The sequence below is a fragment of the Bos indicus genome, chromosome 4 (assembly GCF_029378745.1).
Source record: "Bos indicus isolate NIAB-ARS_2022 breed Sahiwal x Tharparkar chromosome 4, NIAB-ARS_B.indTharparkar_mat_pri_1.0, whole genome shotgun sequence".
Classification (NCBI taxonomy): Eukaryota; Metazoa; Chordata; class Mammalia; order Artiodactyla; family Bovidae; genus Bos; species Bos indicus.
Window position 1 is genome coordinate 92,176,106 of NC_091763.1, and position 25,393 is coordinate 92,201,498.

The 25,393-nt window shown below is 50.4% G+C and overlaps 2 protein-coding genes across 3 annotated transcripts; one reads left to right on the forward strand and one right to left on the reverse strand.

Moving 5' to 3' along the window:
* The first annotated feature begins 1,791 nt into the window (after positions 1-1,791).
* FSCN3 (fascin actin-bundling protein 3) lies at positions 1,792-13,381 on the forward strand. Of its 2 annotated transcripts, XR_011566299.1 has the most exons (8): positions 1,792-2,079; positions 3,162-3,858; positions 4,192-4,310; positions 5,914-6,073; positions 6,707-6,877; positions 7,210-7,410; positions 9,779-10,057; positions 13,171-13,381. XR_011566299.1 is itself a non-coding variant. In XM_019959585.2 (7 exons), the coding sequence occupies exons 1-6, from the start codon at positions 1,936-1,938 to the stop codon at positions 7,408-7,410; spliced, it is 1,497 nt and encodes a 498-aa protein (XP_019815144.1). In that variant the 5' UTR covers positions 1,793-1,935; the 3' UTR covers positions 9,779-9,893. The 2 variants fall into 2 exon arrangements, 1 of the variants encoding a protein (XP_019815144.1); XM_019959585.2 differs by lacking the exon at positions 13,171-13,381 and having other exon boundaries at positions 1,793-2,079; positions 7,205-7,410; positions 9,779-9,893.
* Positions 13,382-14,028: 647 nt separating this feature from the next.
* PAX4 (paired box 4) lies at positions 14,029-20,574 on the reverse strand. The gene is given in 12 exon segments (XM_070787134.1): positions 14,029-14,085; positions 14,087-14,153; positions 14,486-14,628; positions 14,889-14,944; positions 15,450-15,519; positions 15,873-15,955; positions 16,171-16,296; positions 16,863-16,938; positions 17,268-17,483; positions 17,740-17,870; positions 20,228-20,386; positions 20,502-20,574. Coding segments are annotated over 12 exon segments (1,257 nt in total).
* Positions 20,575-25,393: the final 4,819 nt, after the last annotated feature.

Below are 25,393 nucleotides of genomic sequence, written 5' to 3' on the forward strand. Positions count from 1 at the left end.
ATCCCCTGGAGGGAGGACATGGCAACCCACTCCAGTTTTCTTGCCTGTGAAATGCCATGGACAGAGGAGTCTGGCGGGCTGCAGGCCATGGGGTCTCAAGAGTTGAACACAACTGAGAGACTAAACGACAATAGCAAAGCGGCTAAGGCTGCCAAGCCAACCCCTTACCCCAAGCACACACACTCAACCTTACCCTCATATAGCTCAGCTTCTCCCTCCTTACTCTCAAGACTAGAAGTATTTAGGGCCTCCAGTGGAGGAAATTCCATTCCTTCACCAATTCCAAGGGGCCTTTGCTGTGGGTAACAGGCTCTACCTTCATGGGTTCGTAAACCACCTGACTCCCATTTCCCATCCACCTCCCAGCTACTTAGAGCAGTGGTTCTTAATGACTATGCACACTGAAACTTGAGGTAGGAAGAATATTAAGAATAAGGGCCCTGAGGCACACTTCTGAAAATGATTCTTCAGGACTGGTCTGAGACCCAAGAATCTGCATCTCTAAAACTAACCAGGTGATTCTGTCACTCAGTGTCTATTGGCCTTATTTTATAAAACCTTGGTAGGACTTCCCTGGTGGCTCAGATGGTAAAGAATCCACCTGCAATGCAGGAGGCCTGGGTTCTATCCCTGGGTCAGGATAGAGTGACTAAATGCAGGCAGGGTCTGGGGAGGGCTTCCCAGGTGGCGCTAGTGGTAAAGAACCCACCTGCCAGTGCAGGAGATGTAAAAGACATGGATTCCATCCCTGGGTTGGGAAGATCCCCTCAAGGAGGGCTTAGCAACCCACTCCAGTATTCTTGCCTGGAGAATCCCCATGGACAGAGGAGCCTGGTGGGCTATAGTCCATAGGGTCGCAAAGAGTCAGTCAGGACTAAAGTGACTTAGCATGCACACAGGGCATGGGGATTATAGTCCCTTACTGTGCACCACTGCGCTCTTTCTACCTGGGAAGACTCCACCTACAGGGAACAGGAAGATACGGGTATAGGATCAAGTGTGTAGAGTATTCTCCAAGTGTGGTTCACTCTGCCTTTTTCCCTTTGCATTCCAGCAAAGCTCGACAAACCCACCATCACCACCACTATTTCTTTTGACCTTTCTCCCTTATTTCATGTTGTTGGTTTCTCCAGGGGCTAGACTGGTTTTCTCCATGAGCTTTGGAGGCAGTGGGTTCTGGAGGCTCTTGGCCAGTGGAGACTGGTGAGGGAGGGGCTGGTATCTTTAGGGGCGACCTGGCTGGCTGCCAGCAGCAACACCCTTGGGGACTGAGGAGGGTGCCCTGGGCCATTCTCTGTACCCTGCCCCCAAGCCAGCCCTTTCTGATAAGCATGAGTAATCTGACCCTTGATGAGTATCTAGGGTTTCCTTACACTCACTGAAAAGTATCTCCTGAGACCATTCAGCCTCATCCACCCAAGAGCCGTAAAAGTTAATAGATCTTTCTTGGATATCTTGAATTCTAAAAACACTTGCGCCCCAAGGGAGCCAGGAATCCACTTCCTAGAAAGGAAAGAGGTTGATTTCTACCCTGTGAGTAAAATGAGGCACACAAGTGAAGAGGGGAGAGACTTGCCTGAAATCACACGTGGTCGCTGGCCCAGGCTGAGTTCTGATTCTCAGACTGAGCTACCTTGATGCCTGGAGGGATGTGGGGAGGCGAGTGCCAGAGGCTCTGGACCCACTTCCTCTGGATTGATGCTGCTGGGCAGTGCCCTTTCCCCTCTATGGTGGGACAAGGCACAGCCCCCACAGTCACAATGCTCCCGGGTCACAGAGGCGCTGGGCCCTGGTCCAGCCTCTGCCTGGAAGTTTACTCTGGAAACATCTTCCGGTGGGTACTAAGGGCCTGATTCCAGGCCCTATGGCCTGTGGAACCTCACCACTGGGGGGAAGGCTGGGCCGGACTGAGTCATCACCTGTGGGGCTGGCCCCATGGAGGAGGTGGAGTGGACGCCAAGACAACCCAGGGCCGAGGACCTAAGGGTTGGGCTCATCAGCTGGGCAGGATCCTACCTCACTTATGAACCATATAAGAATACGGTGACAGCTACGGCAAAAGGCTTGGGCCGGAGACAGGTAACAGAGCAAACCTGCACTGGAACCCTTTTTCCTGGTAGCCACGCTGTATGAGTGTGTGTGTGTGTGTGTGTGTGTGTGTGTGTGTGTGTGTGTGTCTCTGTGTGTCTGTCTGTGTGTGCGCGTGTGGATATGTTTTCAACCTACTCACTTTTCTAGGCTCTGCCATTGAGAAGGCAAGCCAGGCTTTTGCTCACAGGCCTCCATTGCATCATCTCCCTGTCTCTAAACCTGTCCCACATGGTGAAGCCTCAGCCCTGGCTTTGCTAACCTTGTCTTGCTCTGGCTGCTCCCCATCCTCTATCCCAGCACAGAAGGGTTGTGTTATCACCAAAAGGAGAGGAGGAGAGCCCAAGCTAGAAGGCAGGATTGCAGGCGTCCGGGGAGGTTGGACCAGTGGAGTTACTGCAAGTTCTACATCTTGGCTGTAATTTGAGAATGGGGTACTCTAGAAGCCATTGGAGAGTTGGTCTTTATTTTACAGAGTGCTGTAGGCACCTCTGGGATGGTGCTAGAGAGAGAGGCAGTAACAAGTTCCTCTTGCTTGTAACAAAGCTGATCACAGCTGAAACAGACAATTGCATCTCGACTGTCTGTGCTCCCATCCTTATCCCCGGACCCCATGGCCTGCCTGTCAGAAGTCTTGCTTTTCTCCTGCTGTGTTGGAAAAGTGGTTCTGGTGGGTGGATGTGTTGGCTGATTGTGCTGTCCAGAGGAAATAGTGAGAAAAGAGAGAAGAAAGACTTAACCCAAAGCTTTTATTGGAAAATTAGGTATTTAAGGAAGTGATCAAGGAAGAGAGAAGGAGTTTTACCTTCCATTACCTGGAGGAGGTGGTTACCTACAGTGTCTCTTGGGATCTTGAGAAGCCCTTTGGCTCCAGTGGTGGAAGTACCCTGAGATCTTTTGATTACCGCTGAACATGAGAGTAGAAGAGAGGACAGTTAGGAGGCCTATGTAGAGGGAATGTAGTTGATCTCAGTGAAGGTCATGGAGCGATGCCAGGGGTGATGGATAGAGGGCTCCTCAGTCTAGCCTTTTTGCAGGACTAATTTCCCTCTTCTCCCTCCCGATGCCTCCAGACCTGGGAGATCCTAGTGAGCAATGAGCATGAAACACAGGCTGTGGTACGACTAAGAAGCTTGCAGGGTCTCTACCTTCTGTGCGAGGCAGATGGTTCTCTGTGCTACGGGCGGCCAAGGACAAGCCATCATGGGTGCTTCCTCATCCGTTTCCACCGCAATGGCCAATGGACCCTCCAGTGCATCATCAGTGGTCGCTACCTGGAATCTGATGGCGAGGATGTTTTCTGTACCTCCCGGGTCCTCTCAGCTTACCACATGTGGACCCCCCGGCCAGCCCTGCATGTCCACGTGATCCTCTTCAGCCCCCTCAACCACTGCTATGCCCGGGCTGACCCTACCATGGGCCGAGTCTGGGTAGATGCACCAATTCCCTGTCTGGAGGAATGCGGCTTCCTGTTGCACTTCCAAGATGGATGCTACCACCTGGAGACCTCTGCACACACCTTCTTGTCCCACTTAGACCGGCTGGTCTCCCAACCCTCAACGCAGACAGCTTTTCACATGCAAGTGCGTCCTGGAGGGCTTGTGGCGCTGAGCGATGGGGAGGGAGGCATGCTGTATCCACAGGGCACACGCCTGCTCCTGAGCCTGGGCTCCAATCCCCATGGAGGCGAGGAGTGGTTCATCCTACAGCGCTGCCCAACATGGGTTAGCCTCACGTCCAAGGCTCGGAAGTTCCTCTCCGTCATCTATGGCAAGTGCTGGGTCTAACAGCCACAGGGGGAGGGAGGGCTGGTTGCTTAAAAGAGGAAAATTTGTTTGGGATCAGAGAGGATTTTTGAACCTGGTGATTAAGGAAGATCCTGAGGTCCCCAGAGGATCTCTGATGCCATGGAGATGGGCTATAAAGTAGGGTCACAGACTTGCAAGAAAAGTGGCCCGAGTCTTCTCCAGGCTACTATGGGCCAAGATGAGAAAGGCTGAGGAGGGAAAGCAGAGGGAATGCCAGTTATCCAGTGTGGAGGAGGGGCTGAGACTGAGACTGGAGCCAGACTCAGGCTTCTTTTGACATCTTCTTCCTCTGTAGACGTGGAGGTGTGTGCTGCCTCTGAGCACATAAGCCCAATGTCGTTGTTCCAGTTTGAATGTGACAACGAGACCCCCACCTTGCAGCTTCGTTCAGCCAATGGCTGCTACCTAGCCCAGGTGAGACCTTGACTTTCTGGACAAGAGAACCCTTAAGCCCTGAAATCTCCCTCTCTGGACTCGCTTTTTCCTTCTTCAGGACAAATGATCTGATGATGAGATGAAGTATGGAGGTCCTTGTCAATAAACTCTTATTTTCATCCAGTGGGCACACTTTCATCCAAACAGGCCTCTTTTAAAAAAAGAAAATTTAAAAACACTTTATTGAGGCATGACTTACACACAATAAAATGCTCACATTTTAAGTGTACAATTCGATAAGTTTTGACAAATATATACAATCATGCTGCAACCATGTCACAAGTTAGAAAATATTTCTGTCATCACAGAAATTCCCCTGTGGCCCTGCCCACTACCACCAATATGCATTCTGTCACTATAGATTAGATGTGCTTGCTCTTGAGTTTCATATAAATGGAATCATACAGTATCGCAGCATATATGCTTCTTTCACTCAGGATAATGTTTTTGAAATTTGTCCATGATGTCACATGTGTCAGTAGTTTGTTCCTTTTTATTGATGGATTGTATTCCATAACACTAATCACAAACACAAACGTAATTCACTTATACCTTCACTTATTGATGAATACTTGACTTATTTCTAGTTTGGGCCATTGTAAACAAAGTTACTATGGACACTCATGTACAAGCCTTTTTGTGGGCCTGTGCTTTTCAGTTATCTTAGGCAAATAGGTAGGAGTGGAATTATTGGGTCATGTGATAAATGTGTATTTAACTTCTTAAGAAAATTTCAAGCAGTTTTCTAAAGTCATTGTACTGCTTTACGTTCTCACCAGTAATGTGTGAGAGTTCTAATTGCTCCATCTCACTAACACTAGGTCTTACCTGTCTTTTTAACTTCAGCCACTCTAAAATTAAATGTGTAATGCCTATTTTATTGTGGCTTTAATTTGGATTTCCCTTATAATTAATAAATTTGAGCATCTTTTCATGTGCCTATTGGTCCTTTGTAGATCTTCTCTGATGGGTGTCTGATCTTTTGCCTGTTTGTTATTGTGTTGCTTGTCTTTTTATTGAGTTGTCAGAGTTTTGGTGTGTTCTAAAATAAAGTCCTTTGTCAGATTTATGCATTGCAAACGTTTTCTCACAGTCTATGACTGACCTTTTCATTTGATTAATAGTGTGTTTCGAGCACCAATTTTTAATTTTGATGAAGTCCAATTTCTCCATTTTATAAGTGGTTAGTGCCTTTTTTTTTTTTTTGGCCCCAGGAAATCACTGCTTACCTCAAAGTCACAAAGAATTTCTCCTGTGTTTTCTTCTATATGTTTTATAGGTTGACTTTCACTTTTATGTCTATGATCCACTTTGAAATGATTTTGGAGTCTAGGCCAAAGTTCATTTCTCTCCATATGGACACAGCACAGACTGGAGAAGTGGGAGAGCTGAGCTCACAACATGTTTTCCAAAAAAGCATCTGAAGGCATAAGCATACCCTGAGAGAATTAAAAAAAAAAAGAGAGAGAGAGAGAGCTAGAGGGTGGAATATGGGAAGGAGAGTCTAAGAATAAAACTTACAAGAAAAAAGTTGAGAGTCTGAGTCCTTGCTTCCCTTCTCTGTTCCCAATATTCTCCTCAGAGACGCCATAGGGCAGTGATGGCTGATGGGCACCCAGTGGAGTGTGAAACCTTCTTTCGTATGCACTGGAATTGTGGCAGGATCCTCCTGCAGTCTCCCAATGGACGCTTCCTGGGCATCGCAGCCAATGGCCTGCTGATGGCCAGTGCCACCGTTCCAGGTAGGCAAAGCAGCCCCTGCCAGGTTAGTCCGAGTCAGAGTTGCTTTCAGAGGGAGCTTGGCAGAAGCTATGGTAGAAAGTTATGGTTATGGTAGAAAGACCACCACGGTTGGGGGCAGAAGATTCAGGTCTGTATCACCTGCTGTATCACCAACTCAAAGGACATGAATTTGAGCAAACTCTGGGAGATAGTGAAGGACAAGGGAACCTGGTGTGCTGCAGTCCATGGGGTCGCAGAGTCAGATCCACTTAGCAACTGAACAACAGCCTGCTGAGTCACTGACTTTTCATCATCACTTGGGTAACCCCCTTATCTGAGGTTCAGTTTCATTGTCTCTATCATCAGTGGAGGTGATAGCCAACCTGTCTGCCTCAGAGGTTTCCATGAAGATTCAATAATTCACTCATCTCAAAGGAAAGAAGAATATTAAAATGTCTTGGCCTCCATGCTGTAATGAGTGCTTTCATAAACATTTCACCAGCACCTAGCGTGAGCCCTGGCACATGATAACTGTTCACTAAATATTAGGATATTGATGATACCCTTTTGCCATCAGGGCCCGTCTCCCTGCTTCCATCTGGGAAAGCATCTAGAGACAGCCCATCCAAAAAACTTCTTCCTGCTTCTTTCAGGCCCAAATGAGGAATTTGGGATTCGATTAGCCAACCGCCCCTTCCTCGCCTTGCGGGGTCGGTATGGGTATGTGGGTACCTCATCAGAACACGACCTCCTGCAGTGCAATATGGATCAGCCAGATTGCATTCACCTGCTGCCCTGCCGCCAGGGCATCTACCACTTCCAAGGTGAGTAGCTCTACTTCCTCACCCCTGGCTTCATGATCTAGCCCAGCCTTAGCCTCAACTAAGACTTCAGGGACTGCCACTCAGGGCCCACTTTTCATAGGAGAAAAAACAGAATTTTTGTTTGCTCTTACACTGCAAGTCTCCTGGAGTGGGTGGACAGAACAGAAACCTGCCCTCCTATGTTCCCAGAGAGGGACCTGCCAAGACAGGCAGGGTAGGGCAGTCCGGGAGGGGTGGTGGGCCTCCTGGGAGCCCCCTCAGAGGCTGTACTGAGAGAGACCCCCCAACTCCAGAATGGCCCACCAATCTGAGCTCTTCCCTCCCCAGCACAGGGTGGATCCTTCTGGTCAATAACATCCTTCGGCACCTTTCGGCCTTGGGGAAAGTTCGCCCTCAACTTCTGTATCGAGCTTCAGGGCAGCAACTTGCTCACGGTGCTGGCACCCAATGGCTTCTATATGCGATCCGACCGAAGTGGTACCCTGTTGGCAGACAGCGAAGACATTACCAAAGAGTGTATTTGGGAATTTTAGGTAAGGACCCAGGGGTCTGGGAGCAGAAGCTGATGAGGAGCAGCAGAAGAAGGGAGGAGGATGCGGAGGCATGTGAGAGCAAGACCAATATGCACCCCAGGCTGGCATCTGTCCCATGGCTGGATCCACTCCCAACCTTTATTCCAAATCCGTGCCTTTTCTCATGGGGCTTCTAGACCTAGACTTGCTGGAGAGAGGAGGAGTCAGATCTAGGCTTCTCACTATCACATCACACTGACTCTTGTGCTTGCAAGTCAGACTGCAGGGGACAGGATGAGGGGGTACTTGTATATCTGTCTCTCTTCATTAACAGGCAGAGTTTTTCCCCCTTTGTAGGGAAGACTGGTAACTTTGAAGGGTATCCTTTCCATCCTAGGTACGTTCTACCCCTACACCTCAGATCCTTGGGGGTACTAATGGCACCCAGATTTATCTGCAGCCTGATCCTTCTCCTGAAGTCTAACCTCATCTCTTTCCAACTTTCTGACTGACAGTTGACTTGACTTCATCCTGCCATCTCCTCCAAATGAGCCTCCTCACCCTCCCCTTCAAAGGTGATCCTTCCTGCCTTCCCCATGGCCATGGAGGGCACCACCATCCTCTCAAACACTCAGGCTCAAGACTCAGCGCCATCTCTGCTTCCTCCCTTGTGTTCCCTTCACCAAACCCTGAAAACTCCAGTATTTCCTTGGCAGAGCCTCTTGAGTGCTTCAGTTCAGTCGTTCAGTCGTGTCCGAATCTTTGCAACCCCATGGAACACAGCACGCCAGGCTGCCCTGTCCATCACCAACTCCCGGAGTTTACCGAAACTCATGTCCATCGAGTCAGTGATGCCATCCAGCCATCTCATCCTCTGTCATTCCCTTCTCCTCCTGCCCCCAATCCCTCCCAGCATCAGGGTCTCTTCCAATGAGTCAGCTCTTCGCATGAGGCTGCCAAAGTATTGGAGTTTCAGCTTCAGCATGAATCCTTCCAATGAACACCCAGGACTGATCTCCTTTAGGATGGACTGGTTGGATCTCCTTGCAGTCCAAGGGCCTCTCAAGAGTCTTCTCCAACATCATAGTTCAAAAGCATCAATTCTTTGGTGCTCAGCTTTCTTCACAGTCCAACTCTCACATCTGTACATGACCACAGGAAAAGCCATAGCCTTGACTAGACGGACCTTTGTTGGCAAAGTAATGTCTCTGCTTTTTAATATGCTATCTAGGTTGGTCCTAGCTTGCTCCTTAGTAATTACCATAATTACTGGCACAATTGTGTGGCAGGCTTTCCACCAAGAGCCTGCAGTGCAACAAGGGCTCCCCAGCCACCAGGCCCATCCCTACCTGATCTCCTCTCCACTGTAAGTCTACTTTTCTAAGCTGATGCCTCCATTCCATCTTTCCCTGTTCATAACTCTTCAGGGTACCTCATTCCTCTTAGCCCTGCCCCTTCACAATCATCCTCTCTTTCCTGGCTTAGGAAGTCAGGAGGATGTTGTAGAAAGAAATTCAGTTTTGATATTATATAGACCTGGAACCAAAACTAGCAAGGCATGGTCCTTACTAGCTTTGTAACCCCAAGGAAATTGCTCCAACATTTCTAGGCCTTGGTTTCCTTATCTGTAAAATGGAAATAATGTCTGTTTCATAGGGTGATATGAGGGGTCAGTGACTGTATGCCTCTAGATAGAGATCCCCATATTCATTCACTCTTTTCCTTCATCTTCTGTTGATTTTCTACATAAACCCTTTAATTGTGGCAAACGGGAAAACAAAAGGAAATCCCACTAAGTCGTTTCCTTATCTATTCCATGAAGGATTTGGATTGCACTAGATTTCTCTTTCCAGGCCTGACATTCTAGTAGACATTTCATCAAAGTGGTTAAGAGATCATTTCTGGACTTAGAGCTGGGTTCTAATTTGATGCTTATTAGCAAAACTGGTTGTTTGACCTTGGGCCAATGAACCTCTCAAAGTCTGTTTCTTGTAGGTGAAATGGAATATAGTGTGACTCTCGTGGGATTATTATGTTACATGAGCTGATGACAGTGAAATGCTTAGTAAACAGCTTGGCACCTTGCACACCCTCATGCCATCAGATGTCTTCCTCAAGTCAGTTTGAATTCTTAGGAAGTCTAACCTGTTGGTTGTAGTCTCCCTGTGAATTCTGATGGTATTTTGCACCATTCATTGGATTTTTCTAAATCACTTCTACTGCTCTTTCCTATAAACTAACCTCTTCTCTGTCCCCGTGGCACTTCCTCAAGAAAGGAACAAATGACTTTATCTTCTCTCTTCCCACTGGGTCTCACCAGGTTTTTTCCTAAATGCTAGAAATTAGCAAGTGACCAACTGAAGGTTTCTATTTCCTCTTTCCTCCCCAGGTCAACAGGATGCCACCTATGGAAATCTAAATCTTCCAGGAGAAACTACTACACTAAACCAAACAAGAACCCCAGAGTCAAGATCCATGAGAAGAATATCTGTAACACAACTTTTCCTACCCAGTTTAGCAAAACACCTGTTTCAAGCAACAATACATCACAAACGGCCACCCCCAAGACCCTGGTGTGCATCTGACTTGAGAGTAGAGGTGTGAATGTGGGTGGCAACTGAGACTCCAGGTCACTTCAAGTGGTGTCCAGAAGAGGGGAAACCAAATGGTAACCTATTCTTCCACTGATTCTCCCCGTCCCCTCCAGAATCACTAGACTTTTCCCAGAGGTCCCATGAGGAATAAGCCTCGCCCTGAAGGATTCACAATCCAGATATGACTAGATGTCCTTTTGGCTTACGACAACGGAAGGATTATTAATCCTATAGGCACAAGGTAGTTGTAATGACAGCCTATGCATATATAGCCCACTGTCCCTCCATAGCTTACCGACCATACCACCTTATCATTTCCTTTTGATCCAGTCAGTAGGACGCAACAGGTATTTTCTCCATCACTGCCCACCGTTTACAGGGAGCTGAAGTGATTTGCCTATGACTGGGAGAAGGCGATGGCACCCCACTCCAGTACTCTTGCCTGGAAAATCCCATGGACGGAGGAGCGTGGTAGGCTGCAGTCCATGGGGTCGCGAACAGTCGGACATGACTGAGCATTTCACTTTCTCTTTTCACTTTCATGCATTGGAACAGGAAATGGCAACCCACTCCAGTGTTCTTGCCTGGATAATCCCAGGGACAGGGGAGCCTGGTGGGCTGCCATCTATGGGGTCGCACAGAGTTGGATATGAAGGAAGCGACTTAGCAGCAGTAGCACCAGCAGAGACCTCTGATGCAATTCTTCAATTAGAGTAGACCCTGATGCCCATGACTCTTTCCATCAAAACAGAGCTTCCAAAATGGGTGTCTTTCTTGCACTGTCTTCATAACATTGGCCCTTAGTGGCATACCATCTGCCCCATTAATGCCTTTCTTGACATAGGCTCTTAAGTACCTTTATTTAGAAAGGGATATTTTAATCACTATCATAAAATGGAAGACCAGAATCACTTGCCATGAGCAGAAATGAAGTGAGAGTTGCTCAGTCGTGTCCAACTCTTTGTGACCCCATGACTTTACAGTCCGTGGAATTCTCCAGGCCAGAATACTGGAGTGGGTAGCCTTTCCCTTCTCCAGGGGATCTTCCCAACCCAGGGATTGAACCCAGGTCTCCCACATTGCAGGCAGATTCTTTACCAGCTGAGCCACAAGGAAAGTCCAAGAATACTGGAGTGGATAGACTATCCCTTCTCCAGTGGATCTTCCCAACCCAGGAATCAAACCAGGGTCTCCTGCATTGCAGGTGGATTCTTTACCAACTGAGCTATCAGGGAAGCCATGAGTAGAAAGTGACCATAAAAATGAATATACTGAAGACAAAAAAAAAAAAAAAGAATATAATGAAACCAAAGTGATGCCATAAATTTTAGTCATATTTCCCTTCCTTGACCAAGGTTCAGAGCCTGAAGCTCCCTTTCCGTCTGTTAAAAAAAAAAAAAAAAAAAAAACCAGATTAACAAGTGTTACAGAGTGGCTACAGAATAGAACCAAAATGAAAATTTTCTCTTTGATGCAATCAGAATTGAAAGGGAGTGGAAAAGGGAATAATTTTTGCTCATTGCTGACTCAATATTATATAAAGCAGCATCCAGACAGCTTCTCAAACACTCTCAAAGCCTGAGCCCTACTGCATCATCCCACAACTAGGCCCTGGCTTTTAAGTTTATTGAGAAGAGAAGCTGAAACCAGAAGCTGAGAGAGTTTCTGCTTGGGTAGAGGAAAGTGATGTCAAGTTTCCGTAAGTATGTTTTTCCTCAAGAAATATGAAAGAATTTTGTAAACATTTTAATGCAATAAGAGAAGGTTGCAAACGCTAAGGACCAGGGCATCTCCTTTCCTAGACAATGTTAAGAATAGGCCAGAGATGTGATGTGGAATCGGAGAAGGCAATGGCACCCCACTCTAGTACTCTTGCCTGGAAAATCCCATGGACGGAGGAGCCTGGTAGGCTGCAGTCCATGGGGTCGCTAAGGGTCGGACACGACTGAACGACTTCACATTCACTTTTCACTTTCATGCACTGGAGAAGGAAATGGCAACCCACTCCAGTGTTCTTGCCTGGATAATCCCAGGGACAGGGGAGCCTGGTGGACTGCCGTCTATGGGGTCACACAGAGTCAGACACGACTGAAGCGACTTAGCAGCAGCAGCAGTGGTGTGGAATAGTCCTCAGAGATAAGACCTTGGGAGTCATTTAATGCAGAATCTCTTCTTCAGCCTTCCCTGAATACATATAGTCAGACATACAGGAATGTATGTGCCCAGGGACACACACACGTGCATGCGCACATGTGTGTGCGTGCTCGCGCGTGCACTCGCACACACACACACACACACACACAGATGTGTGTGCACGCTTTTATGCTCCCCACAAGTTGCCATCCTCAGCTTGAATGTGCTCAGCCATGGGGCTTCAGCTTCCAGCTGCTTCCATTGCTAAGGTCAGTTTGGTCATTGAAGTGAATGGCACAATCTCAGTCCCCCAACAAAACCTTGCGCATTTCCCTGGGCCGTCTGTCCAGTGGGGCCCCAGGTTGAGAGCAGAGAAGCAGGGCAGAGGCAGGTCATGCTCTGTTATCCTTGGAATTTCATGGTAGAGCTGTGCTGTCACATGGAGCTCTCTGTGCTGATGGAAATGTTCTATAATGCTTATTGTCCAACACAGTAGCCACAGGCACATGTGACTACTTCCTAGGTGATTTAGTGGGTAAAGAATCTGCCTGCTAATGCAGGAGATGCAGAAGACTCAGGTTCAATCCCTGGGTCCAGAAGATCCCCTGGAGTAGGGCATGGCAACCCGCTCCAGTGTTCTTGCCTGGAGAATCCCATGGACAGAGGAGACTGGTGGGCTACAGTCCATAGGGTCGCAAAGAGTCGGATACAACAGAAGTGACTAAGCACACACACAGTGTGAGTGAGGAGCTGAATTCTTCATTTTGTTTCATTTTAATCACTTTACTAGCCACATGTGGTTGGTGGCTACTTTTACTGGCAGCACAGCTCTAGAGTATTTGATGATAAAGAGACTTATTGAAGGATAACTTCTGGACCAGTACCTTTGCAGATGGGAGTAAATAAACTCTGTCCTGACCCTCACTTTGCACCATCATCATTCCATCCCCATCTCTTCAAAAAGGAAAGAATTTGGAGAGATGAGCCCACCCCTCACTCCAAATATCCCCTCCATCACGTTCCTCCGTGTCCCTCTCTTTTCTTACATCCCTAGGTTTCCCAGGAGGAGCCTGGAGATTTCTCTCTCTAGGAAGACAAAATTGAGATGATTTGGAACTTTCAGAAAAGAAGAAGCAAGCAAACATGCCCCAGGAGCACATACAAAGGGAGAAGCAGAATATAAAAAGGGGCATTTCCTCTCTGTTTGCCGCTGTGCAGAAAATACATATGCAATTAAGGAGTTCATATGTGTCTTAGATTAAGGAATTATTAGACATTTTCTTAGATGTGGTCACTGTGTTGTAGTTATGTAAGAAAACTTCCCTTATTTTTTGGAGATGCATGCTGGAGGACTCAGGGGTGACAGGCCATGAGGTGCTATCAGTATCTGTACGTGTGCATACGTGTGGGTATATGAGCACAAAAACACCAAAGCAGATACATATACATACATGTGCAGATACATGCATGCATACATACAGAGATTCGATAGATTGGATGGATAGACAGTAGCTAGATACATAGCATGTAAACACACAAATATATTAGATGATAGCTAGCTAGATACACATTTTCATAGATAGATATTTAGACAGACAGAGGGCAAACTGCTTATAATTGTTAAATGCAGGGATGGGATTATGAATACTCACTTTAAAAACATGATGGACAACAGAACTACTGCCAATTTTAAAAATGTTTTTATTACTGCCAACTGGAAGCCTCGTAAGGCCAATGTGACATGTGGTTAAGCACAGCCTCTCCACTCAGGTGACGTACAAGAGGGGCAAGGTCCACAGACGAGGAGGAGACACAGGAAGGAGGAGGGGCCGTGCTTTGCTTGGACAGGTGGGGTCATATCCCCCCCACCACATCTCCTTTCCATACTGAGCCTCCTTCCTCATCCCAGACCTCACAGTGGGGAGCCAGGCCACTGCAAGGCCTGACGGGCACCAAGACTGGTGATGGGGGCAGAGGAAGGAAGGGCAAGGATGGCAAAGCAGGATGGAGCCCAGGAAGCTCAGCTGTGGGGGGCAGGTAGCCTGCAGGGATGAAGAGAGGTTGAGATTGGGCTTGCTGGTGGCACCCCAGCCCTCCAAGTCACTGTTGGGGAGAGAGGCAGATGTTGGCTCTTTACCCTGGATATATACACTCAGATCCCAATCCCGCCCCGTCTTCCTGCTACAGCCGTCAATGGTAGTATACACTCAGGGGTGCTAGTCTCCCCAACTCTGTGGGCCATGCAAGGAATTAGGAAAGCTGTATTGAGGTTCCCCTGATAAACCTGACTGGAGATCGGGCCTTCCGGTGAGTCAAGGAGTTGGTTTGCCCTCCCCACACCCTGCAGGAGCGCAGCCTGGCAAGGATTCTTACCCCAGCAGGACTGGAGACAGGCTTGTGGTGGGGTGTCACTCAGACACCCCTCTGATGCTGTCCCCCAGCGCAGTGGATAGTAGGGACCCAGGGATTCCAGGGTAGGTAGGACTGCCTTGGACACACTGCCGGGGGACTGCTTGGAAAGCAAGAGGAAGCCCTCAGCTGCCAGCGACGCCTCCTGTTTAGCACGGCCAGGACCCCTGCCCCCAGGCTGTATCTTGAACAACTTCAGGGGGCGCCATTCACACAGTAGACTGTGAGGATGGCGCTTCCTGGAAGCATGCACTGTGGGGGCCCAGGGCATCGTGAATTCCAGCTCAGGCCTCCACTGGGAATGGGAGGAGCAGTGACCCCTTCGGCCTTCCCGATTCACAAACTCCCCCTCCTCCTGGATACCTGTGCAGAGAAGATTCCTGGGGAGGCACTTGGTACAGTCAGACCCCGGGAACCACCTACAAGGTAAGGGAGAATCCACTCAGCAGGAGGAACAAGGGTCTGTGGAGCAGGGGATGGTGGTGAGAGGCAGGGGAAGTTTTAGGAAAGGCGACGACTTCTGGCAGGGGTGGGAGGGGGTTGATGCTACAGCCCTAAACTGCCTCCTCTCCAACGCGGGATCTTAAAAGACTGGGGAAGAAGGATTAATTCCTAGGGATGATAAATCTGGGGCTGTGCAACCCTGAAGAGCAAGGATTGTGTGTGTCCAGCATCCAGTACAAGATCTGATGCGTGGGATGTGCCAAGTAAATGTTCGGTGGATGGATAGATGGAAGGAAAGATAGGTGGATGGATGGATGGAGGGAAGGAAGGGAAAGGTGAGTGGATGGATGGATAGATGGATGAATGGAAGGGAAGGAAGGAAGGGAAATGTGAATGGATGGAAGGAATGAAAGGGAAGAAGGAAGGAAGGAAAAGAAAGGTGAGTGGATGGATGAGTAGATGCATGGGCTGAGAAATCACCTGGAAACTGCATCTCACACTTGAGCTTCTCTTGTCGGCGCCATTTGGCCCTTCGGTTGGAAAACCAGATCTGAGGGAGGGCAGAACCATGCAGCTGACTGTGCGCTCCAGGGCCCAGCACCTACCGTTCTCACCCACATGTTCCTGACCTGGACTCAGAGAGCAGACCCTTCCCCAGACCCAACCTCCCCGCTTCCTGCTCTGGCCTTTGCTCTCTGACCTCTTCCTCAGCACCAAGGCGTGGAGAGGGAGGATGGGGAGAGCAATCAGCAGCAGGGGAACATGGAGGAGCTTGTCTCATTTCTACTCCAAACGAGCTGGTCTCCACCTTCCCACCCCCTTCTCTACCGCAGCCCAAAGCCTGCCTGGCCCAGACTCTCTACGCTTCGGGCCTGTGCACGCTGTGCAGCAGGGCTCACTCACCCTCACCGTGTCCTCGGGCAGAGAGGTGGCTGCAGCCAGTTTCCCACGGGCCACTGAATCAGGATACTGCCCACGCTGGAATTCTGCAGAGACGGAGGCTCACACGGCAAGGGCACAGGGAGAGGAACAAGGCCTGCTTCCCCCTCAGCAGCAGCCCCCCAACTCCCACCCTTCCTAGGACAACCCTGAACTGCCCTCCTCCTGGAGGCAGGGCCACCTGCAGCCTCCAGCGCTCAGCCATGGCCTATAGGCCTCTAGGTCCTCACCTCTGTGGCCCCCATCCACCCAGCCCCGGCACCTTTCTCCAGCGCCTCGGCTTGGCCTGGGGAAAAGATTGTCCGATTCCGGTGGCCAGTTCCTGGGTGGGGACCCCGGGGAGCCTCAGAGTCACAGGGGGGAGTTCGAGGAATTGGACCCAGACCAGCTGCAAAGGGAGACAGGAGCTGGAGCAGGTTTGCGACAGCGATTCCTCCGGGGCTGTGGGGCCGGGGCAGTGTGGCTATAGAGAGGAGCTGCACTGCTGGGACATCCACCGGTACTCGGGGGTTGCTGCAGGGGCACTGGGTGAGGGGCACACTCCATACCATGGGGGCGCATGCTTAGTATTTGGAGGGAGACAGCTGCAAGGTTTGGTCCAGGCTTGTGTGACCAGACCACATCAAAAGTGGTCTGAGAGGCTGTGATCGAGGCAGAGGGAAGATGTGGAAGCCCCAGTCCTGCCTCCTCCTCAACAGATCCTGAGAACCTGGGGCCTAGGGAGCTGGTCTCCGTTCCAGGACCTGCCAACACCTAGCTAGTGACCTTGGGTAAGTCGCTTCCCTTCCTCTGAGCCTCCATCCTCTCCTGCCAGGAGAGAATAAGACCCCCTGCCAGGCCCTCTAGGTTGTCTTGTGGTGAGGGTGATGCAAGAAAGAACAAGAAAGGAACGTGGGAACTGTTAGATGCTTACTTGTGGCTCTGATCATCCCTGGAGGCAGCTCCAAGACCCACCTGGCAACCTGAGATGTATCCAGGGCGGTCTCTGGTCCTCCTGCAATGCCCGCAGGACGCGGTTGATAGAGGAGACCTGAGGACGTGTGGTGTTGAGTAGGAAGATGGTACACAGAGCCAGGGGTGCTTCCTAAGGATGTCTCCCCAACATTCTCTCTCTTTCTCTCTCTCTGTCCCAGCCAACACCTTACTTCCAAGGGCAGCCTCCTCTCACTCCCCATACTTTCTTCATCTCACCTGTCTCACCACTTTTCAGAAGAGAAACTTCTGGGTCAGAAGCGAGCCCAGGAGCCCCGCCCCCAGCCTGGGAGGCCCCACTGCAAAGTAAGAAGGAATCTACTTCTGCCTCCCCAGACAGCCTGTCTGTGGCTCCACTTCCAGTTCTGGGGAGGGGAGAGCACTTACACTGGGAGTCTTGTCCTGGGTGCAAAGCCCCTCTGCACAGAGCTGGCGTTGGATCTCCCAGGCGAAGAGGGCCGGGCACTGCCCCTTGAGCTGGGCGATTCGTGCCACCACCGGCGGCGTGGCCAAGCGTGGCTTGCTTCCTCCAATCCCCTTGGGCTCCAAGACACCTGTGCGGTAGTAACGGCCTAGGATCTTGCTCACACAGCCATTAGATACCTGCATCAGGTGAGAGGCAGAGACAGGTAAGGCCTAATGGCCAGAGGAGGAGTGTCCCTGGGACAGAGGAAGCTATAAGGCCACAGAGTGGAGTCCAGCCCCACCTTCAGAAGTCTGAAGCTCCCTATCCCAGCCCTCAGGGGAGCAGCCCAAGCCCAAAGGCCCTCCCAGTCTGCACCAGCTCCGGACTTGCCTTAAAGGGGCTCCTCTCCCCGCTTCTTGTCCCCATCACTGCGTGAAGGGCCCAGCATCGTACCTTGAGGCTCCGGGAGATGTCACAGGGCCGCATCCCACTGATGGCCAGTTGCACAATCTGTTGCCGGGTATCCAGGGGCAGGGGCCGACCATTCACAAAGAGCCCCCCTAGCTGGTTCACGCTGCTGATCCCTGGGTGGGAGAAAGAGGCATCCAACCCGGCAGCTCCCCTCTCTCCAGTCCACCTGTGGCCAGGATGACCCTCCTGGGAGAGGGTTACCCCTCCAGCCTGCCTTCCCACCGTAGAGAAAATCCTCTCCCCGGGGGATGGCCCCTCTTCTGCTCACAGGGTCCCCCAAACATGCCACTTTCTCTGGGAGCTGGCTCATGAGTGAATCTTTGCTCCTTGGCCATAGGCACTGGCCCTACCGAGCTTACGGACACAGGGTGGAACAGAGAGACTGTCTGGACTGAGCTCCCTTAGAACGCTGGCCAAGGGCACAGGAAACCACGTGGATGGAAGCAGAACCTTGAGCCATTTCTTCCCTCCTTTTGCTACCTGTCCTTCCAGCTTCTCTCGGGCATCTTACCATCTTGCGGCATGCTCCAGGCTGAGCCTCCTCTCAAAGGACAGGCACTGGGAAGACTGGGGAGGGCAGTTTCTCCTGGGAGGTCCTTCTTTGTTCTTGGGGCTGAGCCTACAATAATCCAGGGTTCTTTGGGTGGAATCTCTCGCTTGGAATGATCTTGGGATGGGGTTTTGTGATAGAGGATAAGGTTTATAAAATTTGCCAGTAGATTGGTTACAAAGATTCAAATTCGTTTTACTAAACCTTTGAATTAAAACATCACAGAGCTAGGGGACTTCCCTGACGGTCCAGTGGTTAAGACTCAGCACTTCTGGTGCAGGGTATGCAGGTTGAATCCCTGGTCAAGGAGCTAAGATCCCTCAAAAGTCTTATCAGCCCCCAGCAGGTGATACACTTGGGGCAAGGGTCCTGCCTCCTAAGCTCAGGAGGTTCTGCCCAGCCAGGAAGAGCACCAGGGACCACAGATCCCCATCACCCTGGTCCAGGGCTGGGAACCACATTCAAGGCTCTGCCTGCAGTCTCATGCAGGTTATGTTCTCCAAACCATCAGCCAGAAAGCTTCCTTCAGAGCACCTTATAGGAGGGTCTTGCTCTGTGTTTTATGCTCCCCAGGAAGGTCTGGGGAGATACCAGGGCTCGTCTCTACCCCCAGGCATTGTAGCTCAGGCCCCACCCCCTGGAAGTAGAGATGAGCAAGCCTGAAGTCTCCCAGAAGACACCTCTCTTGACACCTTCTAACCCACTGGGGTTATTATTTCCTGTTAACTCTGGAGAGTTCTAGATCTCATACTCTCAGAGGTCAGCTCTCCAAGGCCAGACACTCATTCCTTCAATTACCATTTACTGAAGGGATGTCGAAGGGAGGGAGGGAGAAGCAGGAAAGGGCTGTCTCTGAGCTGCATAGATGCCAAGGTGAGCATGAGAGAGTCTTTGGGCAGCTAGGGACACAGGTCATGAACCACCATGTCTGTCTTGCTTTTAACGGCTAGACATGGCAGTTGAAGCCACCTCCTTTCATGCCTGGACCCCCGGCAGGTCTGGGGGTCACCCCAGAGAATAGCTTATGCTTCGATCTTTCCTGTAATAACCACACCATCTCGACTTAGTTAACTAATCTGCAATTATTTACTGAACATGGTATTAATTATGAGTACACAGCTGGTTGCTCAGGATGAAGGGAGTAAAATGGAAAAGGACAAGGCTTTTGCTCTCCAAGAGATCACAGAGCAGCCAGGAAGAGGAGACTAGTGCTGGGGAGAAAACAATGAACTCAGGAGGGACTTGAGAAACTCAGGAACTGAAACAGCTTTTACTCACTCATCTCTAGACAGAGAGAGACACATTCCCCTACCAGCTCTCATCTTTCCAGAGAGTCAGGAAGGCAGGCAGAGGTTTCTCCAGAAAGAAAACTGAGGGACAAATTGGGGTTCTCACAAATAAGAGGCTACCCAGGGAGTGAAGTTCAGGGAAGTGTAGAAGCCAGTCCCTCCTCAGAAGCTGAAATTTCTAGCTTCTAATCCTGAGGCTCTCTTTCTCTGCCTCCACCCCTGCCACCACAAAAACAATGGAGAGAAGGAAGTCAATCTGGGGACTTAAAGGGCTGTGTCAAAAGCTCAGAAAATCAGCCAAGCCCTGACTCCTTGAGAGGACTCTGTCCTCCCCTCAGTGACTAGAGCTCAAGAGGAGCTGTGGGGGCTCAAGTTCAATATCCAAACCTGAAATCCCCCCAACTCGAAATAGTAACCCATTCCCAGTCACTGCACCACACATTTCCAACATTCATATTGACTTTTCTGAGGAGACAACCGGTCCTCACAAGATGGGAGAGCAGGAGAAGGGGCTGAAGGGGCAGGAAGGAGGTAGCTGCAGAGACAGAGGAGGAGAGAGGTTGGCTTGGCCGCACAAAGACATGGAGCCAGCCTGGGAGGCAGAACAGACAATGAGCCGGAGGTGAGCTACCTGTGTGGAGGCACTGAGGTGAGAGCTTCGACGCTTCAGGAGTCTCAGGCTCCTGATCTGGGCTCCTGAGACCCCTGCAGTCTCCAGGGAGGGTGCTGGTCTGGTCCTGGTAACAGCCTCCTCTCTGTTTCTGCTTCAGTCCCGCCAGGGGGTCCAGAGCTACAGAGAGCCCGGTGATCAGGAGCAGAGGGCAGCCTTCTGGGAGCAGCCAGTGATGTCACAGGCCATGAGCAGAGGAGAGAGGAGGAGGGAGGTGTGCATGGGGCTGACTGACGCCGGCCCTGACTCAGGGCGAACCACAGCCAATGACCCACTGTGTCCTTCCACTGGAAGTCCTCGGAGCCCATGTTGCCCCCACCTGCCAGCCTGAAGCAGGACCAGAGCCAGTCTCACCCAGGGCGCCCAGCCCCTGAGCACACCCACTCAGGGGCCAGCACTCCTGAAGTGAATGAGGAATAAGGAAGATGGGGGAATTTCAGACTGTGTCTCCAAGTCTTCAGGTGCTCAGAAGCCCAAACGTGACTTCCAGAACCACGGACACAGCCTCCCACCCAGAATGCACTTTTGGGTTCTGGGTCAACTCCTGAGTCCTGTGTTGGTTGAAAAGATAAATGGGTACATAGACCAACACCTAAATACTGGCCAAGTTGGCCCATGAATCTCTCAGAGAATGAGGTATGTGTAGAAAAGAGTGTCACATGGCACCAGTTCTTCCGGAGTGTCCTAACCAAACCTCCAACTGGCTCCTTGACTGAGGTGATGCCCAGGATGAGTCTTGCTTAGGAACTGGGGGACCCTGGGATTCAGAACACTGTCAACAGGGTTGATGGAGGGAATAAGCCTCTGAGGGGAGTTAGGTTGCAGGTGGGGTATCTATCCATTTCTAGATTTATCAGGCTCCATTCCACTAAGGATATGGTGGTTTTAGACTCTAAGTTATGAATGACACTCCTGTTCCCACCGTGGACACCACAGGGTACCCGGATCTTTGTTGGGGTGGAAGGCCCAGCAGCTGGAAAGAAGACAAAGCCCCCAGCGCATGGAAGCTCTGTTGCCACCTCCAGCATGGGCAGATCTCTTGTGAAGGAGGCAGCATGGAAAGCTCTTTGGGTCATCCCATACTTTGGATTCTGAGAGACTCGCAGAAGTCAGGCTGAAAGTAATCAGGGTGTGGAGATCTAAGACTAGGTTTCATTGGTAAATGCTTTGGTTTTGGGGGAACAAGGGCATGGATATCATGGTCGATCCTAGGGTTGGGAACTCATTCTCAAGACAGAGCCAAATGTATCACAAAAGTGGGTTTTCTCCCTTACCCTGCTACTTACTCCCCTCCTTTTCCAGCCTCCTCAGGCTCGTCCAGAGCCCTGGGCAGACTGCAGCAGGTGGTTTCAGCACCAGGGGCAGGACAGCACATGCCCCAGTGGCTGTAGAGCCAATTCACTCCCAGGGCAGCTGGGACTGTTGGTCCCAATGCTCAGCCATGCCTGGGTGAGAGGAGGTCCTGAGGAAGGCATGTGGTACCCCTGATCTTAGTCCTCTTTTCCTGCCTCATCTCTTCCCTTTTATTTGCCCCTGCATCTGGGGACCAAAGGCTCCATGTTCGGACCCCCTATTCCCATGGACAGCTGTGTGAGGGTGGAGATAGGGGTATCAGGGGGAGCAGGGACAAGACCTGGCAGATGGTGGAGGCAGTGATTTCCCCCATAAACTACCCTCTCCCCCCGCCTTTACAACACACTCTTGGGTCTGAATAAACAGAGGCTTTCGACCCAGAGGTGATGGGGGGAGGGAAAAGAGACGAAGGGGAGCCTAGCCAGCCCAAAGGCTCAGCCACTCAGCCCTCTGCCCAAAGCGCCAGACTGTTTGAGGAGCAAATATCTGCCTTCACTGTCTGACTCTCTCCGCTGCCCCCACCGGGCTTGGGGCTAATTGTCCCTCATTAGCTGGGCCCAAGCCCCAGGCTGCTGCCAGCCCCCGCCATCTGCTCACAATTATACATTAACTCAGAGGTCTTGCCACCCGCCAGCCCGACTGTGCGCCCCTCTCCAGGCCAGCCGTGGCCACTCCTGATTGTCCCTCACCCTGTTATAGAGCCCGAACCACTGGCTTCTACTGCCCTCGGGGGCCCCTGGTATAAAGCCCTGAAGCTGTGGGAAAAGACCAGTCCTCAGGTGAAGCGGCTGGAGTTCCCCTGCCCTCCTCATGGGGCCAGCAGATGAGACAAGCCCGTGCGTAAAGCTGGAGAGGGCAGGGCGCAGCCGGAGCTGAAACCGGAGGCTTTGCCCTGACTCCTCACCCTGGGCTTTGGGCACTTAATGGGGGTGGCGACGCCAGTTCCAGGCTATTGCTATCCCTCCCTGTGGCCCCTCCTAGTGAGCTGTAGGGTTCTGGCTCCTAACTTCCCTCTTTCCAGAGAGCCCCGTTTCCTGCCAGTCCTCAGCTTTCCAGAGCGCCCTGGCCACCTCGCCAAAACCGCTCTCTGGCAGCACACGTCTCCGAATTGAAAGTCAGCGTAGTTTCCTGGACACAAAAACGTGGGGAATCTTCAAGTTTCTTGGATATTCCCAAGCTTAGTCCTGAAGCTGCAACTCCCGCCACCGCCAGCCCTGCTCTCCCAGGCCAGGTCTGGGAGACCCTTTTCTGTAAATCCCAGCACTTTCCTGGCCGGTGTCTGAAACGCTGGCTACTCAGCTCCCTCCCTCTGAATGTGCCAAGGAGAGTGAAGAGCACTTCCTCTCAACTGGGGACACAGAAAACATCCCCTTTTCCTTCTTTTTTTCACTAGGAGTGCCTAACCTCTGCGCTCGGTCCTCCCCACATTTCTCTCAGGACTAGGCTTTGCTGGGCAGGGTGGGGAGTCTGCACTTTCCTGCACAACCCTTAGCAGAGCTGGGGAGTTAGAACCAAGGACTCCAGGAGGCCAGGCAAGGAAACTCGTGGTGTTTGGGGTGAGGGCAGCAAGGAAGAGCCCAGCCCAAAGCTGTTAGGTCCGGCGCCATGCACCTCAGACCACAGAGGCCAAGTCACTTGTGCGGAATACGTCTCTGGGTATGCCAGGGCACACTAGCCCTGCCCAAGGGGAAGGGGCAGCGTCCTGACTGGAGTTTTCACACCTGCCTGCTGACCCAAAGTTTCATCTGGTTTTCTGGGATGGCCAGCTCTGAGCTCCACAAAGCTCTCCCACTCCAGTGAAGAATCTGGGGAAGCAGATAGTGGCCCATTTTTAAAATACATTTTATTTTAATAAGCTTTATTTTTTAGGACAGTCTTAGGTTTACAGAGAAATTTCAAAGAGAGTTTTCATATACCTCACCCACTGTTTCCCCTGTTATGAACATCTTACATCAGTATTTGTTATAATTAGTAAACCAATGTGGAAAGGGCTTCCCTTTTGGAAGGGTGGCTGTTTGTGGAAAGGGTGGCTCAGAAGGTAAAGAATCCCCCTGCAATGTGGGAGACCTGGGTTTCATCCCTGAGGCAGCGAAGATCCACTGGAGAAGGGAATGGCTACCCCTTCCAGTATTCTTGCCTGGAGAATCCCCATGGACAAAGGAGGCTGGTGGGCTACGGTCCATGGTGTCACAAAGAGTCAGACATGACCGAGCAACTAACACTCATTGATAATTAAAATCCACGCTTTATTTTAGAGTTCCTCAGTCTTTCCCCTAACATCCTCTTTTCGGTTTCAGGACGCCATCCAGGACACTACATTTAGTCACCAGGTATTCTGAGGCTCTTCTTGACTGTAAGGATTTCTCAGATTTTCTTGTTTTTGATAACTTTGAAAATTTTGAGGAGTCAGGTATTTTACAGAACATCTCTCCGCTGTGATTTGTCTGATGTTTTCTTCATGATTAGACTGGGCTTATGAGTTTTGTAGTTCAAACAGTAAAGAATCTGCCTGCAGTGCAGGAGACCTGGGTTTGGTCCCTAGGTCAGGAAAATCCCCTGGAGAAGAGAATGGCAATCCACCCCAGTATTCTTGCCTGGAGAATCCCCATGGACAGAAGAGCCTGGTGGGCTACAGTCCATGGAGGTGCAAAAAGTCGGACATGTCTGAGTGACTAGCACACGCGTGCGCATGCACACACACACACACACAGGTTTTGAGGAAGAAGATCCAAAAAGGTGAAGTGCCATTCTCATCATATCCCATCACAGCACGTGTCAAAATGACTCACCTCTGTTGATGTTGACCTTGATCATCTTGCTGAGGTAGTATATATTAGGTTTCCCCACTGAAATTACTCTTTTTCCCTCCTTTCTAGACGGCACTTTTCTGCAGGAAGTCCTGAGTACAAGGCACCCTTAAGAGTGAGGAGTTATACTTTACCTCTTGAGGGTGATTACATTAATTTTGGATTTCTTATGCCCCAGAGATTTTTTCACTTCTCTCCCATTTATCTGGGGCTTCCCAGGGTCGTTGTTTTTCAGTCACCAAGGCCTAGTCATGTCAGACTCTCTGTGACCCCATGAACTGCAGCACGCCAGGTGACGTGGTGTTAAAGAACCTGCCTGTCAATACAGGAGACACAGGAGACGAAGGTTCAATCCCTGGGTTGGGAAGATCCCCTGGAGTGGGAAATGGCAACCCACTCCAGTATTCTTCTCTGGGAAATTCCATGGACAGAGACTGGTGGGCTGCAGGCCCTGGGATTGCAGCGTCGGACACGACGGAGTGACTGAACACGTGGCACACACCATCACTTATCTGTTCACTAATTTATGTCTATCAGTATGGACTATGGAGACTAATTTTACTCTTTGGATCATTATCCAATATACTACTTCTTCTTGTTGTTGCTCAACTTGTTCCAGCTTCGGCCATTGGGCACTCTTAATTGGCTCCTGTATCCCTTTGGCATATCCTCATTTTCATGGGGTTCAGTTTTTATTATGTGTGTGTGTGTGTGTGAGAGTATCTCCTTATTTATCTTATACATCACCTGCCCCAAGCCTAGAATTAGTCATATCTCCATGGAGCTCTGGCTGCCTTGGTTGGAGAGTGGTATGAAAAAGCAAAGATCTGGGCACTAGCTTTGCTTGCTGCTACTGGGATATCAGTGCTTCTGGATTCTCTCAGCTGAGAGAGCAAAGAAATAAACATTAGTGTGTACTAATCTGTGTATGTAGACATATAAATATCTGTAAAGAGTTCCATATATA

Excerpts from the sequence above, each read along its gene's own strand:
- FSCN3 (XM_019959585.2), top strand. The coding sequence starts at position 1,936 with ATGGAGGAGGTGGAGTGGACGCCAAGACAACCCAGGGCCGAGGACCTA. Across the intron at positions 3,859-4,191 it reads GTTCCTCTCCGTCATCTATG|ACGTGGAGGTGTGTGCTGCC; the intron begins GCAAGTGCTGGG and ends CTTCCTCTGTAG. Across the intron at positions 6,878-7,204 it reads GGGCATCTACCACTTCCAAG|CACAGGGTGGATCCTTCTGG; the intron begins GTGAGTAGCTCT and ends TTCCCTCCCCAG.